General features: G+C 41.1%; 1 protein-coding gene across 2 annotated transcripts in view; it reads left to right on the forward strand.

Annotated features, from left to right (window-relative positions):
* vmp1 (vacuole membrane protein 1) overlaps positions 1-24,370 on the forward strand; it is a 59,363-nt gene that overhangs the window by 12,311 nt on the left and 22,682 nt on the right. For both annotated transcript variants that reach the window (XM_022745906.1, XM_022745905.1), the window contains exons 6-9: positions 8,512-8,745; positions 12,668-12,799; positions 22,916-22,996; positions 23,407-23,523. In XM_022745906.1, coding sequence (XP_022601627.1) covers positions 8,512-8,745; positions 12,668-12,799; positions 22,916-22,996; positions 23,407-23,523 — 564 coding nt within the window. The remainder of the gene's footprint in view (positions 1-8,511; positions 8,746-12,667; positions 12,800-22,915; positions 22,997-23,406; positions 23,524-24,370) is intronic.

The raw sequence follows: 24,370 nt of genomic DNA on the forward strand, positions 1-24,370 counted from the left end.
TACCAGGAGCAAAGCTTTAATTAGCACCAACTATCGCTGTAAGGGCTGAGCAGGTCTGAGAGTGCAGCTTCTACACACTGTCCCTGCACTGTTGTTACTGTCACAACTCACACACACTGCCGCTCAGGTCCTTTAAGTTTTGCCGCTCAGATGCTGTTGTACAGTTAAGTTCAGTCCGCCCACACATTCACTGTTTGACAAGAACATGTGGGTGAGGGAAATTCGGTCACAGCATGGCAGGGTATTTGTGTGTGTGTGTGTGTGTGTGTGTGTGTGTGTGTGTGTGTGTGTGTGTGTGTGTGTGTGTGTGTGTGTGTGTGTGTGTGGTACCCCTACCCCACTCTCACCTGGCCATTGTGTGGCTTGTACAGTGACGTTCCTTGGAGCAAACAATTGGACACTGTCACATTCACGTAGACAGAAACTCGATTGCTTTGTTTGAGTAGTGACTCACACACCCCTGCTGGTCTGTATGACCTGACCTAAATTTTCCACTCATCCCAAGTGGAGGTTTTTTGTTTGTTTTTGTTTGTGTTTTGTTTTTGTGTCCTAACTCAGCTAGTAAAGCTCAGAAAGTGTTAAATCTGACGCCTCGATACTGATTCATAATTTTTTTTGACGGTGCATGCTCTCTGTGTCAAACATGACTCGGCAGAGAATAATCGTCCCTCTGTCCACCAGGGAGAAATGATACCTTGCATACATGTTACCCGGAACATGAGTGACACATCAGGATCAAGTTCAGTCGTTCTTTGAAAAGCTACCCTTGACTCACCACTGGCTGGCAGTAATGGATCTCTCGCTTTAACTTCAACACCTCTTAAATTCAATTTGAAGCCATTAATTTTTAACTACATCTAGATAGTGTGTCAGAACTTTATCGCTTGGATTTGATCCTGCCACTGCTGAACAGGCAGTATTACTTACATACCATAAAGACACTATACGTTGTTTGAGAGTTTTATACTGGTAAGTTATGGAGCCGTAGCTGATCATGAGGGGAGTTGTCAAACTTTGGGTTTAAATGTGAAATACAACAAAAGTGCTTTTGCTTCCTTTGGCAAAAAAATAGCAAGCAGCACAATTGGTTTCATTCATGATTTTTGAGTAATTCATTTTCTTCCTCATAAGGTTGGAGACATGGATCTGCCCAAACGTCTTGTGACTTATTCATCTTCACCAAACTCCTTCAAAGATGAATACCAGAGAGCTGTGTAAATGGGAGCTTTGTGTGTGTGTGTGTGTGTGTGTGTGTGTGTGTGTGTGTGTGTGTGTGTGTGTGTGTGTGTGTGTGTGTGTGTGTGTGTGTGTGTGGGTGTGATGTGTGTGTGTGGTGTTTCTAATGGCTTCTCAATCTTAACTGTCACACCTCAGCCATCCAAGGCATGCGTCTGTCTGTGTCTTGGAGGCCCCAGGAGTCCTGTTAATACCAACTACAATAACCATTTGCTCAGAAAGACACACACTCTCTCTCTCACTCTCTCTCACACACACACACACACACACACACACACACACACACACACACTGAGAGCCCGCAGGAAGCAAATCCTGCACCAAAGTGAGGCGAGTGTGTAGCCAGGCTGGAACGGCCCCAACAACCCTGCCAGAACAAGCCAAACCTGACCAGACGAAACCAGAGCGCTGCTGGCAGACTGCAGGTGTTTAGGTTTATTGAAGCGTAGTTTAGTTATGAAATTCTTCCATAAAGTTCACTAAGTGCTTTCAAGGCAAGACACCACAGGTGAATGAAACCACGAAACTTCCCCAGTAGATTACATACATTAAGACAATTATATTTTGTCTTAAAAGTTTCTGAAATTTTAGGTTTAAATATGCAATTGGGTTACATTGAATATTCTTTCATTTGCATAAATTTCTAGATCAGAAAACTGAACATTGGATAAAGCCAGGTTCAAAATTCTTAAAGTAAAAGGAGGAGTGGATTTTGTTTATCTCTTATTTTATTACTCCATAAATAAGAAAATACTATCAACACCCATAAAAATATTTTTTTTCAGAGTAAAATGTTATATAAATCATCTGTGAATGATATATGAACAAACTCCTCTGTAAAAGCCTTCCGAATATGAATAGGAATAAAACTTGAAGGTTTGGTGTGTGTAACTGAAGACGAGATTTCTGTATGAGAAAAAAACTCATTTTGAGAAAATGGCCTTTAAAGATATGTTTTGAAAAATTCATACATTTTTTTAAAATTAAAAAACAGTTTTTATTGACACAGTATCTGATACGAACGAAATAACTTTGTTTGGGTCTGATAACATTGTTCAGGCGAGAGAGAGCTTTACAATGACACCTGTGATGACATGGTGACATCAGCAATCGCTGTACTTTTCTAACTTTTTGAGAATTTAGGTGAAATGTACAGACACAAAGACACAAACTGTAGCAAACATAAACACATACATGTGTATTTTTGATGTTTTCTCATCATCATCTTAAGTGATGTTTTAGATTTTAGTTTATAAGTTTGTTTTAGGGCTGAATTTTACATTAATCTGCCGTTAATTATCTTGATGTATAAGATGTCAGAAAAAATGCCCTGAACCACAAAGCCCTGTAGTTCAAGGTGATGTCTTCAGTCAGTTTATTTTGTCCAGGTGACCGTCTTAAACCCAAAGATATTCAATTTACTATCACATAAGTCAGAGATAAGCAGCAAATCCCCACAATCGAAAAGCTGGAAAAACACTAATCATTTATTATTACTTATTATTATTACTTATGAAATACTTGAAGTTGACAATTAATTTTCCGTCAATCGATCAATCAATTAATCAAATTGTTCCAGCTCTAATTGTGGTGCTACACAACAAAATATAAAATAAAGGCAAATTAAAGTAAATGAAGGTTTCCTATTTGAATCTAATACACAGAATTAAAATGCTAATTGCTATACAAATTATGTGAGTTATATTTCATGCAATTTATTTATTATTATTATTATTATTATTATTATTACTATATTAGTAACCCTTAGTAAAGTCATTGAAAATGAACTCAACATATTTACATTCAGTTTCCCTTTTAGCGTGTACACAGTGTGAGGTGATTTCATTTGCTGCTGTAATTCCTGAATTTGTACATCAAAGTAATCATCAAATCATTTGGATTGAAATGAAGGTGTTATCCTTCCAGTGCATGACCCATCACTCAGTGGGGGGTCAGAGTGAGTGTGTCTGTCTGCGAATCTGGGAGAGGCTCCTGAACATATGGTCGTATGGTGCAACCACATGGATAAATCACTGGGACCAGCCCCTCTACCCTCTAACCTCCACCATCTCACAGTGTGTGTGTGTGTGTGTGTGCGTGCGTGCGTGCGTGCGTGCGTGCGTGTGTGTATACTTACCACCCACTTCTACACACCCCCGCCCCTCTGTCTGTGCTCCATCACTGGCCTCAATCCAGCGTTCTCTTGCCTCCCTCAGAGATCCTGACCAGGGCTTCTTCATAACGAAATAACCTCTAATGTTTGTCCTGTTTTGCCTCCAGCAGTCTCCCACTGTAAGAAGTGGTTAACAGGTTATGCTAGCCGGACCGTGTCTAATGTGCTTAAATGGCCCTTGACAACCACAGCGACCTGTTAATGACTGGACCGTCCTGTGGTCGTGGTCACTGAGAACTGGTCAGTTTATGGTCACCCATTAATGTCTGGTTTTTGGGATTTGGAAGCAACAATATTTACTGCCATAAACTAACAAGAGGCGTCCACGCCTTTACTGGTGGCCTGGACCATTATGGGGCGCATCTGCAATTAAAAAGAAATAAATCAGGGATTGTATAATTTCCCCTTTCAATTTGTATCACTTTGATCATTTGAACTGACTGTTATGTGCTGCTCCTTCCTAAGGGTAACAGGCCGGTTTTTGATCCGTGACGTGATGAAATTTCATCATGGGCACATTCACTGCATTGCATCATACTCTACGTACTGAATGAACCAGTTACTGTATAATTAAAAATGTAAAAAGGCCGCTCCTTGCACAACCTGTTTGGGTCATCAAACCTACACTGTTACATTATGGTGTGTATGTGTGCGTGTGTGTGTGTGTTTGTGTGTGTGCTGAACAATTACAACACTGCCACTGTGATGCAAATGCTCGTACACAAAAGAAAGTAATGTTTATATTTCAAGCGTTAAACGTCTCAAGACTATTATAGGAATGATGGTGGATCCTGTGGACCAGAGAAGGTGGCTGACAGTGTGTGTCAGTAGCTCCTCACAGCAGCAGCTCTGGGCCTGCAGCTTTCACATCCTCCTTCAGTGGGCACGCTGACGCACACTTTGTTCTTGCTGTGACACTGAGAGGAAGCTCTTTTCCGTTCATGTGCTTCAGCAACTGACATGCTCTTAGCCGATCCCTGTCACTTGTCCAGGATCGCGGTGAAGGAACAATTTACTACACGTCAAAAATGAGTTCTCCCTCATCATGTCAAACTCTGAGAATTTTTATGGGCCACCGCAATCACTATGAATTAGCAAATTAAACACCACAACTGTCTTTGTGGACTTGTTCTTGCTTACTTGAGGCGCTACAAAATCTGACCCCATCATCGTTGATATTTTGAAGCAGGGATGATAAAGAACTGCCGCAGCTTAACTCGAGTGTGTTTAGTGCCTGTGGAGTTTTCTGGTAAACAAACAAAAATTAGAAGAGAAGAATGGCACAATGGCACAAAAGCATGAAACCAGCGGTAGGAATGTGTATCGTGTTTCCCGTGTGCTTACGTGTGTGTGTGTGTGTGTGTGCACAACACCAACAAAATGGGGAAATTGTTCTCGATTAACATTAAGAGGTGGTCCTTGATAATATAACTCATCATTCTGGACAGCATTTTAAACAGCACATAATTACAGGATGCGTCATAGACATGGACATTCATCAAAAGAGAATACCGGCATTTACCTGTGACTGACAGTACAACAGCACATTTGATGAACTCTTGCACTCCTGATGGTTTTAATGTTTTTCTCCTGTATCCGTATTGACATGCTTCAGATGAGCAAAAACATTTTTGACTTGCTCCATTTCCACAAAAGACAAATTTCACACTAAGCTGATTTTAAAGACTGAAAATGGCAAACAGCTCTCCCATTAAAAAAAAAAAAAAAAAGCCAAAGATCTACTTTAAAAGAATGTAACTCCGGATGGGGTTTATTACAGGAGGACCAGCAAGTTCGCTGAAAAACAATAGGTAACTGTGGCTGTGATTATTACTGGGGTGGGGTTGAGAAATCTGTCACAGACAGGATTAAAATCACTGATCAGAACAGGTAATGTTAAAATCTGCCTGGCTTTAGATGACATTTTGACTAAGTTTAACTTTGTGGATCATTCCTTTCAACAGCTCACACTGGATGTCTTACTTTGGTTGACAGCAGTTCTCTGTTTTGACCGTGTGCTCTCACTGTGCATGTGTGCGCTGCTCTGCCGTGATGATATATTGTCAACACACATGGAAACAAACATACAGACACACTTAATTACCGGATCCAAACTGTGTGTTTCTCCCTCAGAGTCTGTGGGGATCCCACTCGTTCTGGAGGCCGAGCGTTGGTTTGTGCAGGTCGCCACAGGAATGCCAACAATGCTGCCTCCATTGTAGCTCCCATGGGGTCAGAGAGAGTAACTCTGTGTCAGTGCTGACATGTATTTAAGCATTAGGCAGATCTCAAACTAGACACAGTTTCAGCACACACATAAACCTCACCACTACTTTGTTTATAGTACTGTGTAACAGTGTATACGATGGAACAATGCTCCCTCAGAGAAATATTACTTCCTCCACTGAATGTTTAGTCTTTTTTTTTTTTTCTGTTATTAATTTACTTGTGTGTCTTCCTAGGAGATGAGATGTGTTTGTGTGGCTGTTTATGCCTGTGGGTCAGTAACAAAGTCAGTAACACAATGAGACCGAGGGCAGTTACCTGGATGTTGTGGGCTGGGCTGCAGATGAATGGTGAGTCACCTGGCCAACATGAGAGGACTGGGCTTTTGTGTAAGTTGAGAAGCAGTGACACAGCATTAGAGAGACAGAGAGAGAGAGAGAGAGAGAGAGAGACAGAGAGAGAGAGAGAGAGCGAGCAGGTACTCAGAGTCACGCAACGCTCTCTATTGGCACGCTGTCTGTGTGTGTTTGGTAAACACACATTACCTGAGATAGAGCTGGAAAGTGTGAGCAAGAGGAATATAGTCTTTCTTGGCCACATAAACATTCTCCTTGAGGAGTCTGTCTGTGTGCATGAAGTGTGTGTTTGTGTGTGTGTGCGGATTTCAGGGCAGTGTGATCTCACTGGAGAGTCAGTGGGGAGGACATGAGGCTGGGGAGTATCCAGTCTGACTGGGTCAGTGCTGGGAGTTTCTTGACTTCTCACTCTGGGTCACTAAAGATTTTCCTATTTGTCTTTGGCCTTTGTAAGAAAACAAGTGGGTGAGCGTCAGATGTTTTCTTTGTGTGTCCTGTGGGTGTTTTTTTTCTTTAATTATTAATGTAGATGTTACTGCGCCTTCTTTCTAGTAGTGTGTGCATAGAAACAGATCTGTGTCATCTAAAGGGAGTGCACTGAAGAGGCATTGCTGCTTCCTGTTGCCTCACACGCCACTGTCCTGCCCTCCCACGTCCCGTCCTGTCATGTCCTGCCTTGTCCCATATAGCTCCGGAAGTTCTGGCCCCACCCCAGGTTTTCTAGATCGCTTTGGCGTTACATTGCGTAATGCCAAACTGCCCCTGTGCGTCACTGGGAGCACCCTTCCTACACAAACATAGGCAAGCGTGCACACAGCTGCTTACATCTGTCCACCTCGGGGACCTGCCTTTATTTGACTTGTTTAATCATATCTGTCGTTTCAGAGTCATCTAGATCATTGCGTAGCATGCATTCTTCAGCAGGAAATGCAAAATAACGTGACCTTTTCTTTCTGACTGGATCCTGTTCAATATAAAACTAAATCAAACACTGTGCTCTCAAATGATGTTATCAATTTCACTGTCATAATGAGCCAGAGTAAAATGTCCAACGGCCATTTGTACAAATAGTTTCCTTGTTCCTCTCAGACAACAACGAGAAGTGTTCACAGGAGTTTTTTGTACGTTTTGTACCCTGCCCTGGTCAGCGATGCAGGGCTCACATTTCAGCCGTTGTTTTTGACCTAAATAGGAAATTAAATTACTCTTCAAAACAGGTGTGTCATCAGAAATTACCCTTCAAAACAGGTGTGTTAAATGAACTTAAGCCATTCAATGATAAACCCTATTGTTGGGGAGCAATGGAAACTTAAATTGCTTATTTTAAAGTAATAGAGGTGCAATTAGAGAAAGACGATTTCAAATGATGAATGCTGGCACAATATTTCAAAATGTCAGCAGTGTGTTGAAATGGAGATTTCCCCACTTGATATGTTCATTTTGGTATTTCTGTGAGTGAGTGAGTGAGTGTGTGTGGCCTTCGGCGCCTCTCTACACAGCGGCGTTGTGGATATCGGGATGACTTTGTTTCAGGGTTTGCAAGAGTCAAGAGCTGAAAGTTGGCAGCAGAAATCCAACCTGCACCTCTCTTACTTCCTTTGATTCCTCTGTTTTCTCACTGGAAGCTTAATTGAAATGAGTAAATAAACAAGAGCCAGAAATGTAAACCAGACCAGGCCCTATCAAAGAAACCGGGTCCTCAAATATGCTAATGTCTCATTCTTACAGCAGGAACAGTCAAACATTAATAAATTCTGTCTGAAGAGAGTCTGAATTTAGACCCAGCTTCTTCTTCTGCTGCTCTTTTCTTCATTATTATTGCATGGCTCTGCCGTGGACACATGCATGCGGCGGTGGGAAAACGGCTACACTTGATTGTGTATTCCTGTGTGTTAATGTGCTTGTCACTTGAGGGCGGTGGGAACCTCTGTGTTAACACCTACATATTTTTAACTTACCCTTTTTTTTTGTTCATTTGTACGAGTGTACAGATGGTGAGTGTGCGTGTATGTGGTGGATATGTGTACACCCACTGGTTTTGGTGCCCCAGCTTTGGTTTCCATCTCTGATCGTTTCCACCTGGGGCCCCTTCTCTCTCTATCTGATGACACTTGGATTTTCCTGTAGGTTTTGAAACAGTACGTTTTCTCCAGCTTAATCACAGGTGTGTGTTTCTCTGCGTTTACTAATTTAACTTATGAGGCAAGGAAAGCAGAAGGCACATTCAGTCTTTATGCAAATTTATAGTGAAAGAACAGAGGGAGAGTTTAACTGCTGTAGGAAGTACTGAAGACATTGTCTAGATACTGGCCCACCTAAAACTGTCTTTATGTTGTCATCAGTGTTTGACTCATTGCTCTACTGTTGTCCCTATGCTAATAAAGAAGGGTTCTTCCTCTGACTCAAAACTACTTCCAACAAGTGGACTCACTCCACTTTTCACTCCTTTCTCCCTTTCTCTTCTGCCTCATCTGCCTTTCTCTCTCTCTCTCTTTCTCTCTTTCTCTCTCTATTTCTCAGGGACCACACATAGCATCTGTGACCCTGGCGGCATATGAATGTGGCTCGGTGGATTTCCCCGAGCCACCCTACCCAGACCAAATAGTCTGTCCTCAGCCTGAAGCACCAGCAGAACTAGGCTCGGATGCTGAGCAGGTGGGCGTGGAGGCTGCGGGGGTGGGGTCAGAAACCCTCCAGCGAAGCATCTCCCTATGGACCATCATCTCCAAAGTGCGCCTGGAAGCTTGTATGTGGGTGAGTGCCTGTTGCACACAGTAGACCGGAACAGCTAAAGAGCAGGCGATTGCAGGATCCGCACAGAGTTAAGCTTTTCTAAACATTTCTCATGGCTCACTTCTGGTCACAGTTTGCCACGGCCTTGGACATTGGCCACAACTTTGACCAGTATTCAAAGTGTGCGCTTTGAAATATTGTTGCTGTCAGGTGAAACCCTCATATCTCCCAAATGCCAGTTTCTCAGGAGCTAAGAAAAACAGTCTTGTTTTCAGATTTCCCACCATGCATTTTTGAATTTATCCAGTGGGTTTTGAAAGGTGCCATTAGACAGAGGGTGGTAGAAACTATTACCAAAATTGAAGGCTTTTAGAGACCTGGTTTTCCAAGGGCAGGGTCAAACTGTACACGCCAAGGACTCCAAATTAGGTGCACAAATCAGACTATGAGTTTTTTTTAGTTAAAATGCAATTTATGGTGTGGTAAGAGAACAGTGAAAAAGGTGAAAACATGACTATTCCTGTGTATTTTCCATCTGTTAACATTTTAATACAAAGTGTTATTTAAAACTTTAAGATCTACCTCTGACCATGTGAAAGACAGTGTGGTTTCTGCACCTTAATTTTATAATCAGTGTCACAGGTGGCTATCGATCACTGTCTCATTTTTTTTTCTTTTTCTTTTTTTTTTGCAATACCTCCACCAGTTAAAGATCTGGTGGAGGTACTGCACATTTGCATTCACACTATGAGTGAAAATGTATTCATTGATAACTCATCTGCTTGGAAACCCCCGGCTACTTACCATGAATTTCCCCTATGCATTGTCAGTGGTTTCACACTTCTAACCAGCCTTGTGGTTCCAGAGAAAGATGAAATATTTTTGACTTTTTTCACAACCAGAGCAGAAAATATTTTTGCTGTTTTGTAGTAGAAATATATAAAAATAGTGTTAAACTTTATAAAGTCATAGTTTCTATTTTAAAGCTTGAACTTAGACAAAGAACAGCTTTCAAAGAGTCTAGTTACACTTAGACTGGCGTTTCTGATGGTTTATCAGTGACTCACACATGTCTCAGAGTTACCATGAAACCACTAACACTGGCTTGTGCTACTGTCTCACACACACACACACACACACACACATACACACACACACACACATGCAGGACACGTAAAAACACAGCAACAGATATGTGCCAACGTGATCTAGAAGTCGCACTCATTATGGACTTATTTGTAAGTGCAGTGTCTTCTCATGTCCACAGGCTGAACAGTGAGAAAAGAGAACTCGGCTCGTGACACACAAAATAAGTTTTTATCAGTCTTTGTTATCTGTTTCCCTGTTCTCTGTAATGTGGAAGGTGGTGAGGCGAGGGGGAAACACAGATCCTCAGCTACTTCTTCATTACCAGGGACTTTACAGGAACTGGGCAGGCTTTCCACAACTGGACTGTAATTAGCCTTCAGGCTTCCTTATTGTTTGTAAAACATTGACTAGACACACATTCAGTACACACATGCAAACACACAAATGTAAAATTTGGAAACATGCACACATACACACATGATGTGGATAATTATACCTTTATACAAACAACACTTACTTAGTTCCTTTCATTGACATTCAGTCACTTTCCTGGAACCATAATATCAAACATTTTCTGTGCTTCACTAAATATTAATATTAATTAATTAACATAAAAAAATGATACCTTAATAAAGGATACTGTGATCCTCACCTTTCACCCCTTATAGTGATGATGATGAAATTGATATAACGACACACCCTGTCTTGTGTGTGTGTGTGTGTGTGTGTGTGTGTGTGTGTGTGTGTGTGTGTGTGTGTGTGTGTGTGTGTGTGTGTGTGTGTGAGAAAAGTGTGTATGCTTGATTTACCGGAGTCAAATTTCCCCTGAGCCAAGCTGCAGCCCCACCAGCAGCAGCACCATGCTCTGAGGTGTGATATAGGGCTCTGTGTTTGTGGGTGTGTGTGTGTGTGTGTGTGTGTGTGTGTGTGTGTGTGCGCGCGCCATCTAATCCCCTTGGACTCAACACCACCCAGTCACCACTACACCCCTGTAACCTCAGCCTGGCATGACTGGAGCTGAGGCTTGTCAGCTCTACAGTTAGAGACACCTGTTGCGCCCATGATTTCAAAGCACCCCTGCCAGCGTTCCCCCTCCCTCTGCCAGCCTCCCACTGGTGATGAGACATGACATCCCCCTCCCAACTACTACCAGCACCACTACTGCTTCTTTACCTCCTCTCTCTCCTCCTCTCTCCTTTCTCTGTCCTCCTCTCTCTTTGTGTTGTTCTGTTACCTCTTGAAACCTCTCTGTCCACTACTGCCGCTCCCTGAAGTGCTCCACTTCAAACACCACCACTGCGCAGGTGGACGCATTTCACTGCCCCCTACACAAATACACACGTACACACACAGGCACATGCAGGCTCACAAACAGAGGCAGAGCTATTGAATGGAGCAGCTGCCAGGGAGATTAAGGCACGTCTCCATTATGAGAAAAAACTGGCAGATTTCATCAAAGACTGCAGTGTTAACAAGAGAAGAGGGTGTTCAGATTAAAGATGCAGTCTGCCAGGTTTTGGGATAGCACCGCCTCTTGAGAATGATTGTTTGGGCTTGTTGTCGCTGCCATGGTTGCTAACTACCCACTAATCATCTTCTGGCCCAGCCATCCAGCTACATGCAAGTAATGTGGCTGTGATTAGTCAGTTATGTTCTTCTGAGAGCGAGATTGAAGCTATGATTTTGTGCATGTTCCACCTAGACCACTGAATTTCACTGCTTAAGTTTTTCATTGCCGTCTGTGCATTGCAGGATGTGTTGGGGCTTGAAATCATTCATATGCCATTTGTAATTGTAACTTACACTAACTATATCCTCAGCATCTTTCACTCATCCCCCCTCACACCCCTGCTCTCCCCCTGTGCCTGGAAACATTAAAGTAATGAGCTGTGAGCAACTCCAAAAACACTGAATTTCTTGGCGGCTGTTTTCATTGTGTTAATTAAGTCTGTAGCCCTCACCCCTCTCCTCCCCACCACACTCCCTCTCCGTCCTCATGTTTTGGCAGAATGAACTTGGTGAACCGACCAAATGCTGAGGATTTATTTCCCTCAAATCACTTCCGCTTTTTTCCTGTTAAGCCCCCCTCAATCACACAGGCTCCAGTGCTTTAGAGGTACAAGCTCCTTTTGGCTGTTAGATATTGATATCTTGATATATTGATCCCCCCCCCAGCCCCCCCCCCCCAGGGCTTGTTAGCACTTCTGAAATTTTCCAGAAACACTGGATTCAAAATGTCCAAAAGTAGATTAGCACAGAGCAGTTAGCAGTTAGCAGTGCGGCGTGTTGATATGCTGTTTAGAGGTGGCATCTGGTTTTTCACCTTCCCCAGGCCTGTGTTTTATGTGTCCATGATCGTTTAATAATCTGAGGGATTTTTGTTCTCGTAAATCCTTTCCGTTTTATTCCCATTAAGCACGCTGATCACACAATTCCAGACATCAAGCAGTGCAAGCTGCTTTGGATTGTGGATATTGATATTTTGCTCCATTAACCCCCCAGTCACCACAGTAACATGCTTGTTATAATAATTAGCATAAAATATAGAATTTTTACCACCAACCTACTCAATGCATATTTAAAAAAAAAAATACAATCAGCCACAGAATCTAAATACAATTTAATAAAGTTGATACAAATAAACAACCTGCACTGTACATAAGAGCTAACACCTCTCTCGGTCTTAAAGTTATGTTGAATTCAGATTCATTAGCGTTTGGGACAGAAGCCTGTGCTGCCAAAACAAAACACAGAAGCACATCACATCGGGGAGTATTATAAATAACAGCTGAGCAGCAATAACTAACATTGTCTGTATGTGTGTGTGTTTGTGTCTGTGTTTCTGTGTGAGCAGGGTGCAGGCACCGCCATAGGAGAGCTTCCTCCCTACTTCATGGCCCGAGCTGCACGGCTCTCCGGCGCTGACCCTGATGACGAGGATTACCAGAAGTTTGAGGAGATCCTGGACCAGACACAGTCTGCACAGGTGACACACTGCTCCCTGCATCATCTTCATCTACTCATCCTTCATCCTCATCATCTTCTGTTACCTAGCCCCTCTCATTTCCTCCTCTTTCTGCCCCCACTCCCCCTCAACACTCATCTTGTTGAGCTATAACTTTTCCTTCTACCTGCTTCACTTCATTCAGCTCCTTTTATATTTGTTCCTTGTTCTCAACTGGCAATTGCAATCCCCCTCTTTTTGTGTGTCTGTCTGTGTGTGTCTGTGTGTGTCTGTGTGTGCTGACCAAGCCCCACCTCAGTGTGTCAGCGGTACAACAGGAATCAAGCGCTTTCACAACGTTATGACTAAGAGAACAGCTATGATGCACTAGAGTAAAATGTTCCCGCCATTTCCGGCCCTTCATTTTGACATCCTCTGTAAAAAAAAAAAAAGAAAAAAAAAAACCTTTCATATGAAATATCCCAGCAAATACTTCAACAATACCTCATAGCTCATTGTAAATATTTATTTTTCCACCCAGTTGAGATTATGAATGGAGAAAGGGAATTCAGTGGAAATATGCATGTGGTTTTTTTAGAAGGCTTTTCATCAAAAGTGTCCTGACACAGTCCTCATCCTCAGGAATGCTTTTCTCTCTCCGTGTGGGTCGAACAGTCAGACAGGTCAAGTGCAGTAAAACAACTGCATCCATAAATGGTTTTGAACTTTTACAACAGGCTCACTCACTGTTGTATTTACAAATAAACGATATCAGACAATATCAGACAGTACCCGACTGAGCAAATAAATCTACTGGGTTTTTTTTTTTTTGGGTTTTTTTTATGAGGGTATTCCCGAAATCAAGGGATTACTGAGTGTTTCAGAGGAATGTTTCTTTTTGTTTACAGTATGCATTTCACTCCTCAGCATGTATAAAGGATTAGTAACAGTCCAACCATAGTTTAGATGTGTGGGTCAGTTCTGACATGCTAACTTTGATAATTCAGTAACTCCAAAAGGAAAAAATGTTTAGAAAGAATGCCTGTGGTCATAGCATAAAAAAAAATCTTCCTATATTAGGCCATGTTTGTGTATGTATTAGAAACGTCTCATAAAGTCTCACAAATGAGACCTGACTATATCTGTGGATGTGTTGTTCCTCTAACTTTATTGGCAGAAAATGTCAGAAAGATGAATTTGTTGTGTTTATTTTAAATTGCCACAATATTTTCTTTCTGTAAGGTTTACAACAAATATATAACTTAGGCTCAGTTTAAAGGGAAGAGGATGTTCAAATCGCAGTGTGATTGTAGATGATTTTAGGAGCAACCCAGTCAACTCCTTTTCACTTTTCACAGTCAGGTCATGATCTGTTTCTTTTTTTTTTTTTTTTTTTTTCCATGCTGGTTTAACATCCTGTTTTGTGAGGATGTCAAACAATGTTCAAAAAATTACTTATTACAAATGAAAGCCATTTATTTTGAATGAATGGAAATATTTGCAGGCAGGATTTCATTTGTTTCCAGTGTTGGTTAAACTGTTCTCTGGAAGCAGGTTCTTATCTCGAAACAAGGAAAACACTCCGTCCACGTCATTGATGTTACTTGTCCAAAACACTGAAGCCAGTTTATTTACTTTGGAGATACTTAAATACAAAAAAATTTAAATTTATTGTCATACTAAATCAGTGGTCCTCAAACAGGGGTCTGTGGTCCGCCGTGGGGATTCCTGCTGGGATACACAAGGTCGTCTAGAATATGGAATAGCTGTGTGTATCTCACTAGAATTGATTTGTCCCAGTTCAGGAATGCATGAAAATGACTGTAATGTGTTTAACTTTCACCGCTATTATCTCAGACAGTCAATGCTTAACCAGTCACTTGTTTTATTTTCCCTCTCTTCTCTCCCACATCAACCTGTGTAGGAACTCCTGGACTCAGGCCAAGTCCACATGTACACGGGTGTTTGTTAAAATGGGGGTTTTCCACATCTGGTCTAAAACAAAATCTCTGTCCACATGAAAAACTCACTGTCTAAATCAGTAGGTGGTGATATAGCCATAACCGTAAAACCATGTTGGCCAATCAGATGCTTGAAAAAAAAAAAAAAAAGGATCACAGGTCCCGGTTGCAAAGAACAATAATCTACATAACAACAACACTGAAAACAGAGTTTCTGAAAGTCTTCGTCGTGGCCAGAGTTTTTCACATGGTCTGTTTTCAGTGACCTAAAACAAAGTTTGGACAAAAAAAGTTATGTTTTGAGAAATACCCATTTACATGTGGACAGGGTCTAATTATCTTGTTAAAGAACATATCACAAATGAATTCATTCATTAATTTCTAGTGGCAGAAAATCCTCATTGCACCAGTTTCTTGGGATAAAACTTCGAACCACTATTTCTGGCCTCAGCTCAATTACTGATGTCACAGCAGGTTAGGGGTTTGCCTTTGGCTGCGTCACCGACTCACAAAACTGTTCATGTCTCCAAATACCAGTAGGTGAATATGTAGTCCATTGTCACAAACACACACTCACACACACCTTCACACTGTCTCTGCCTTTCCTGCATCTCTTTAAATTGAACTGGCTGAAACGCCACGTATATAAAATGATCTTTTAACAGGCAATTGAAATATTTTTTCACATTAAAGCATCATTGATCCATTCGGCCCTGTAGGTGTGCTTTTTGTGTGTAAACTGAGCATTGCTCTTCTAAAGGGAAATACTGCGTCAACCACTTTATTTCATTATCAGCAAAGTTTAACTGACAAACTGAAGTAACCTTTTGAGACACTAATACTGAAACTGTTTCAAGGAAGTCCCAAAAAAAAGCGTTGAGGAGAATCTGTGCTGCTGTTTAACGAGGGGCAGGGACGCGGCACCTTCTGCAAGGTCCACTGTTAGTAATGCTGTGGACAGCTGGGTAGGTTGGCACCAACAGCAGCCTTGGTGCTCAGACCACATGTGTGAGAGTGGAGCTCTGACATCACTTACTGATAAAGTGGCGCTTCCCACCGAAACTGTGAGAAAAGCGCAGAGACAGTTGAAGAGCAAGACAAACGGGCAGCCTGGGGACGAGGAGGTTTTGTCTAAACGATCATCTCAGCATCGGGAGAGCTCCTGCGTGTCTTTTCCCAAACAAATTAACAGTGTTACGCAGGAGGAGCATCGTCTTGTTTGTCCTGCATCCGAGCGAGGGCAGATTAGAAGTGACGCTGCGTGCTGCTGTCTCAGTACACAGCCTCAGTCTCGCTCTCTCTCTGACATTGTTTCTTTTTCTGTCCTTCTCTTCCTATGTTCTTATTCTTTCTCACGCACTGTGTTCGTCTCCCACTGCGCATTGCTCTCTTTCTCTCTCTCTCTCTCTCTCTCTCTCTCTCTCTCTCTGTCTCTCTCTGTCTCTTTCTGATGATATCTGGCAGCCATGTGTATATATGTAATGTGTGCCCGTGTGATTGGACAGCATCTGGAGGCAGGTTGCTTGCACCAGCGAGGACCTGCCACATACGGAAACATTTTTTCTCTCACCAGAGCTTTTACCATCACTTTGGATGTTCTCAGGGTTCCATCTTTCACCCAAGGAGATATCGCAACACCTCTCTGATTGATTTTCACGCTTCCGCGTTTTACCCTTTTTACACCTTTTTAAGGTGGACACGGAGGCAGTCATCCGCTGTGGATTTGTGTCTTGAGTTTTTGATTGAAAGCTGAAAATCAATAGTAGTAGACCAAAGTGGAAACAGGCTCCATTGGGATTGGATGGGAGAAAGCTATCGTTGGATCATTGTGTTTAGACAGGAAGTGGTTAAATTTTGTCGTCAAGGATGTGACCCCCCACCCCCACCCCAACCAAACACCGCCGCTCCACGCCCACAACAACCTGGGGCCCACCAAACACACGACACAGTAACACACAGACTCTATCCCACATCCCACACACACACACGCTCTCTCCATCCTGTAGCACCAGAGCTGGATTAAGATGCTGACTACGACCCCTCCGCTCAAGTCACAGAGGTTTGTAGGTGCCAGCAGTTTGACTTAAACCCAGTGGTATTTCTCCCAGCCTGCACATGCCAACTTCCTGCCACAAGTGCACGTGATGCACTGCAGCAGAGCACTCTGGGTTTTTTTTTTTTTCTCATTCATTCAACAGAGCTATTCAAGAATAATGAAGTCATGCCTTTTCTAACGGCTCCAGACGCTGATGTCATGAACATCGGCTTTTTTTCCCCTCTTAAATCTTTAGCTCAGTACGAGAGCCCTCGCTGTGCTGGGAGGAATCCTCAGTATCGACACAGACTGTCTCGAAGCATCCTGCATGGATCAAGTCCATGACTGCTTGTAACTTCCGCTTGTAACGGAAAGGGTTAACAGGCTGTGAATTCTTGATTGCCAACTCCCAGGATCATATCTCCTGTAACTCAAATCAGGGCCATCTGCGCTGGGCGTATGCCTGCCTTCCCCCCTGGCCTACTGCACTCAAAGGCTCTCTGTGCTGTGGTTTGCCCGGCCCCGTCACGTGACTTCTCTGAAAGTGCCCCCTCCCTCCTCCTCCCTCTTTATTTCCAGTAAACTGTTTGAAAGGAGGGGGGTGAGTCAGAGTAAAACCAGCTTCCCTTTAACCACAGCTTGTTAAAGAATTTGTCAACGTGGACTCAGGGGTGCATTTTTTTTTTTGTCTGTGTGTATGTGTGTGTGTTTTTGTGTGTGAGTGTGTGTGTCCAGATAGGTTGAATGCGTATCTTTTTTTTTTTTTTTTTCTTTTTTCTTTTTTTTTTTTTATTCTTGAAAGGGGACTGTAGCTTTGATTGCGTCAGGACTCCTTAATCACTCCACTTCTTGTGCCAGAGAGAGCAGGCGCAGGCGCGGGCTTGTCAGGAGTTAATGAGATGAACTTTAGCCGTCTTCGTGTCGGGGGGCTCACGGCCGCTCCGGAGATGTGTGTCTTCTGTGTGAAAGACTTTCATTGAGAAAAAAAAAAGAAAACAGAGAGAGGGAGAGAAAAAATGTGCGTGGGTGTTGACTTGTGTATAGGCTATGCATAGATTTTTCCTTGTCTGACACTTTTTTCCACATGGAGCAGGGTGCCTTGTCGCTGCCTACTTTTTGTCTATGTTCGAACTCTGTGCCCCATCAGTTCCTACCAAAGCCCACTGAAAACAAAGTGTTTGCTTTGCCAACTTTATCACAATGAAAAGTCAATTTTTTGTAAAGAAACCCTCCGAGCAACATGTCATCAAATCCAAGAGAAACAAGAATCACATCGTACAGTAATGCACTTTAGATGAAAAAATAAGAAAAAAACATAGTTGTTTCAAAAACCGAATACTTGCAACTGATCCTGTTCACATTTAGTATATCCGCATAAAGTAATGGTGCTGCTGAAAATATAAAAACTGCTAATGCTTTGGGGATGCTGTAACAAGTTCAAAAAACTGTCTTCTCTGGGGTTTTTCCCTGTGGATTTTTCTAATAAGTGTCATCACCTGGCAACTGTAACCACAGATATTCAGACAATCATGTTAAATGTGGAGCTCACTCTGCTCCATCCTCACAAATTTCATTACAGGGCATGCTCCTGCACTTATAGACCAGAAGTCATTTTTTGGACATTTAGCTAATAAGACTTAAATCTTGTTTTCAATTCATTATCCATCAAACAACCTGCTATATATTGAATATATGTGTATTTACTCTGACAAGAAGACATGCTACATCCCTTATCTTTATAATGGTGCACAGATTAATGTGTCATTTTATATTTTCCAAGGGGTTAATTGATTTTGAGACAAAAGTAGCACATGCTCATGAAACCATGGTGGGAACTTGCTGTAAAGATTAAAAGAACCAGTACCAGAACCAAAACCAGTAAAATGTGGTTTCTGAGGAGCACGTCTGATTTGCTTATTGAAATGAGAAATGAGATAATTAGATTGTCTAAACACATGTGATATATGTGTATGGAGGGGGAAGTCCAGATCTATAACAGATCAGATGTCGGCTCCATGTGGGGTGGGTGTGCAGACTGCTGAGTAAGGCATCTGTGCCGAACAGCCAAACCTGGAACCAAAACCCCCATGGTTTTAATGACACTGCACCCTTGACAAGATCTTACCAAATGTAATTGCTGCTAAGCCCAGCCCTACAGGCCAGTGGTGATGGGGGTGGAGGAGGGGTGGGGGTTGGGGAGGCGGCAGGCAGCCCTTGGCAAGCTGCCTGGCAAAGATGGTGATTTTCCATAAGCCGCCAACAACAGAGTCTGGATGTCTGAACCCCAGCCATCCAAGATAGACGCTTCCCCGGTCCAGAAATGCAGACGAGAGAGAGAGAGAGAGAGAGTCCAAGTACATAGTTCAACTATAGTAAATCACAGTGTCACAAGTTCACACACACATATACACACACCCTTTTACACCCTCCCCTCACCTCCTCAGGGACCCTTTGTTCACACTGCGGTGATATTTTCATGCTCGCTCTCACTGCATGAGCCAAAAGCTCAACTACAGCACCTAATGTAAACAATGCATGTGTCATGATGTCAGAAAATGAATGGGATTCACAGGCCGTCTCCATGGCACTGATTGGTTCTGCAGGGTTCTGTCTGTGCTACAACACCAGCGGTTGTCAGGTGTCCCTGGTCCAGACACAGTCCTCAGTGGTTCAGCTGTAAACCAGCCATACACATTCCTTCCCTCCCTGTCTCCCACCAGCTGAGCAACTCTCACACACACACACACACACACATACACCCCCACAAACACACTCACACACATGTATGAACACATGGGGACAGGCTAGAATTAAAACTACAGGCTTGTCCAAGGATAAACCTTCATGATTGGACATCAGGGGAGGCAGAAATTCAAATAGTGAACCAATCAGATTCTGTGTCCCTTCGCTCCCCCCACCACCGCCTTATTAGGCGACCTCCCATGTCTCTCAAATTTCCTGTCCGCTGGGTTGCACCCCGTAAAGAATGTCATCAGCACTGTACTGGTTTTGTTGACCATATTAGGTATGATCATGTATTGCCAGCCCCCTGCTGCACCTCTTTTTTTTTTTTTAGATTAATATGATGTTTCAGAAACAGAGGCCTTACTTTTTTAAAAGAAAACAAATTTTTCTCATCTTTTCTTATGAAATTAATTTGTTTTTTCTCTAGATTCTCTGTCAGTTGATTTTGTATTGTTTTAGGTGAAAAAGATGCTTTCACATAGAGCAAACATTCATTAAGGATATTTAGATTATAAATAATTAAACAGCCCACTGACTCATTATTTGAGGGCTTCATTCTAAAATGCAATAGATGTAAACACTTTGCCACATGAAAATCACCAGGAAACTGTTTAAAACATTAACACTGTGATTCAAGAAGGACAAACAATTATATAAATGTCTTGAGGGGAACTTTATCAACATAATTTTGTGTCCATATTAGCAACCAGTTAGAAAGAGTGTGTATTGTCTTTAAATAGAGGCTGTCTCACTTTGGAACAAATGCCCTCATATACTTATTGAGAACTGCAGTTGCAGTTATTAATGAATAAATGTGAAGTTTTTTTGCATTAAAAATATTCTGGGCGCAAAGTCTGGGGTTAAATCTAAAAGGCACAAAAGGATGATGTTCATGTGAAACATCTATATAATTTCATATAGCAAATGCAAGCTGTAATATATACCTTCACACAATATATACAGCAGCTGACACACATTTGAATTAAAGTACTACGATGTCATATTTCTGAACAAGTCTGAGTAAGAATACATTAAATATACATGTAAGGCTTTACTCTGCAAAATATTTATTAAGATATCAAAGAAACAGGGGTTACTTAATAGAATATAATATATGACATCACTAAAAATGATTTATTATTTATATATTAATCATATATTCAAGTATAAATATCTTGAGAACTTCTGAGCATTTTAAAAAAAGAGGCAGTGTTACCACAATAATTTCATTAACTTCACAAACAAATAACAAACTTATAGTTTTTCATGATAAAAATGCATCAACTTTAAGAAAAACTCAGACAAATGTAGAAATAATAATAAAGAATGAATGTCATTGTGTAGTTTTTGGCTGTAAAGTCTACATTTTCTGCTGCCAAAAGATCAATTTATTAACATATTAAGGCCTAGAAATTAAAAAAAAACTTGCACTGAATATCTTGGGAATGCAGTGTCCTCAGTATATTTTATTGCTATTATCTTAAGAGTTATGATATGAGCCCTGAATCACACAATTTCTTTGGAAAAAAATAATTAACAATAATAAATCTATCATAAAGAGCAAGCAGTCATTTTATAATTTACCTAAATGTTGGGTCCTCAGAAAATATGCAAGGTCCTGGATCAAAGGTTTCCTGTGCATTCCCACTGTCTTCCCAGAAGTAGTTTAAGTAAAAATCCAAACAGATTAAAGCTCCTCTTCCCAGAAAAGGTATATTTGGGGAAAAATGTGTGTCATTGCTGTGAAAAGAGGCTTTTGTGGAGCTGTCAAGACGGATAGGGCAACACCAGCAGAAAAAGTAAGAATATGTGAGTCACTGGAATGACCAAAGTCTGTTGTCTTGTTCTCACATTCCCAATGACAATGGACTTAACTTAAACTGGCACTAGAAGTGAGCTACAGACATGCTAAAACCAGTTTATAATTGTCATTGAATGAAGAAGCACGTTTAGAGGTAAAACTTGCATTTCTTGTTGAATGTTAGGCAGGTGAATTTGTGGCATTTCTGCTGTGAACTTGGAGATTATTATGTTGGAAGGATGATCATGAATTTACCTCAGGACCTGATTTATCTCAAAACCTACATTTGGCACTCAGACATTTAAATAAATACTTTTTTCCCCTCTAAGAAGTTGCTTGTTATTAGATGAGTTCCTGTGATAAATTTAAACAAGCAGGCAACTTCTCCCACCAATCACACTCATCGCACATACTTTTCTCATTTATTTTGCAAGATGTGGATAAAGTTGAATTAAAACAGTGTAAATATTGTAAAGATGATGCTTAAATATTGTATTTTATATATTTTTATCATTAAAAATTAAGCACCTGAACTTGGGAAGGTTTAGAAACACATTCTGCGATTTACTAAAGGAAAATCACACTTATGAGCAATCCAATAAAATATGTGTATTTTCAAGTTGTGAACAGTTTGCTCTGCTGTACATCTAGTTTCTGAGGGTCTCATTATTTGGTTAGTCAGTTGCTGTTTTGTTCAGGAACTGATTCCAACTTTTTGTTGAGGGCAGATTTACAGGAGGTAGAAAATCTGCATCTTGCAGCTGCTGCTCCTCTAAAATCATTTAGAAACAAGCACAGATAAAAAAAAAAACAGGTTATTCCCCCATTTTTCGTTTCACTTGAACACTACTATGTTTTTAGAAATAAAATGGAAAGATTTAAAGTCAGTACAGAGACAGTAATCAGTAAATAAGCTGAAACATTAACAGTCAGAGGTGATGGAGAAATCCTAAAAGCAGATCTTTGATTGTTCAGTGTTTTCCTGAATCAAGATGTTATCCTAAATTCTTGACTTGTTTTAATGTGACATTTGAATGGGCTTCAAAGCATTTATTAAAACCCCCTTCAAAAACAACATGGCAGCTGGCTACACACATTTATTTCACACACCTCTGTGATTTTCCCTCTTCCACATAAATGCTTAGTAAAACCCTGAAAGAACTCTCTGCTGTAATTTTCCCTTAATAAATGTTTCAGTACTCATATTAATTATTTGGATCCAAACAATTTTACCTATCAATCTTATGTTTATTTGAAATTAATTGTGAATAATTAATCAAAATAAATGTAGATCACTAATATTCCTTTGAAACACTTTTAAACTGTCAGACACAATCCAGTATTAATAAAGATATTATGGTATGTATCCAGTAGAAAACTTTACAATCAACAATAATGAAAATAAATTATTTTTATTTAGCAATTTGCTGTTTTGTAGAAAAAATATGCAGAGCATGTTGGAGATGTGTCCTGTGAATGAAGCTTTGTCTACATTACGTGTATAGTCAGTATTAAGTATGCGATCATTATCAGTTAAACAGCATCACGCCTCTGGTGAAAATTTTATCTCACATTATTCTTACTTTTGCTTTTTTTTTTTCTTTTTTTTTTTTTAGGACTTTGCCACCAGAGCAAAAGTAGCTGTGCAGAAACTCATCCAGAAAGTCGGCTTCTTGGGGATTTTAGCCTGTGCCTCTGTGAGTAAAATCATGCATAATCTTTTTTTTTCTATGAAATATTCTTCACCCCTGCTACGAGTTTTAGCAGTCTGAATTATTTTGTCCCATCCACATTCATCTAATATTGACATTGATGCATATTTCAAAGGAAATGTCAGCTTTGAATCATTCAGCACACAATCAAAAAGTAAATATCAGATAAGACAAGTATCAGAAGTTCTCATGGCACTTTCAGTGACCTCCTGTAAGTAAGTGGATATGTGAAATACAGATGGTGGGTAAATGCAGAGGAAAATATACAACATAGATTTCACGATTGTGTTATATTGTTTTATTTATAATTACACTTTCTCTGCGTGATTTATTGTGTATTTCTTCATGTGAATGTACACAATATCAAGTCTGATCATCAGTGTTGTTTTCAACAGATACCAAATCCCCTGTTTGACCTGGCAGGAATAACATGTGGACACTTTCTGGTCCCGTTCTGGACGTTTTTTGGTGCAACACTCATTGGGAAAGCAGTTATCAAAATGCACATTCAGGTAAGCTGCAGTTAAATAATATAAATCCATATAAATAATGCTAGGGCTTTTTTTTCTTCCTAAAATATTGATAAAAAATACGGCTGACAGTTATATATTTTAAAGAGTTTGACACCGCTGGATGTGTAGGACTCGTCCTTTATCGTTTCTATTTCCTTATACTGCAGAGAAACAGCAAAATTTATTTGTGTCTAAGTTTGAGATTTGCATTCATCTTTAATGTTGTTCAGAGGGAGAAGTGTGCTAAATAATGAATCACACTCATGCACGGCATCTCTGTACTGTACTCAGCTGGTAGTAAGGAGGCCATTTTGTGCAGGCATAGTAGGGGGAGTCAACCATTTTGTGACTGCAGCTGCAGCAGCCCCAGTACATTGTACAGTAGACTGGTCAGACTGCAGCAGATTGAGAACTTATGGGAAAGTAAGAGATTCATCCTAACCCCTGAATAAGAAACTGCTGTTAAGAGACTTGGCATCACAAACGTTTCTTCTAATCCTGGAAAATCCTCAATTTGCGTCCAGGAATTTGCAGTATGTCTGTGATTACCGTCAGGGGCTCAACTTTCTGTTTTCTAAGCAAAAGTTGGCGTTTGCTCATTGTGACACAGAGAGGAAGGGTTAAAAGCTAAGCATTTTTTCCACTCAGCCTCATTCCTTATCATACGCTAAATGCATTGTCCTGAAGCACACTAGAAAAAAGGAAGGGGGGTGGCAGTGAACCTAGCGAGTGCGAGCTAAAGCAGATAAACATTGTCTGTGGGAGGTGATGGAGAAAGAGAGAAGGAGAGATGGGGGGGGTTTGGAGGGAAGGGGGGGGGGGGGGTGCAGGCAGGGGAGAAAGAATA

The sequence above is a fragment of the Seriola dumerili genome, unplaced genomic scaffold (assembly GCF_002260705.1).
Source record: "Seriola dumerili isolate Sdu_G_001 unplaced genomic scaffold, Sdu_1.0 BDQW01000091.1, whole genome shotgun sequence".
Taxonomy (NCBI): domain Eukaryota; kingdom Metazoa; phylum Chordata; class Actinopteri; order Carangiformes; family Carangidae; genus Seriola; species Seriola dumerili.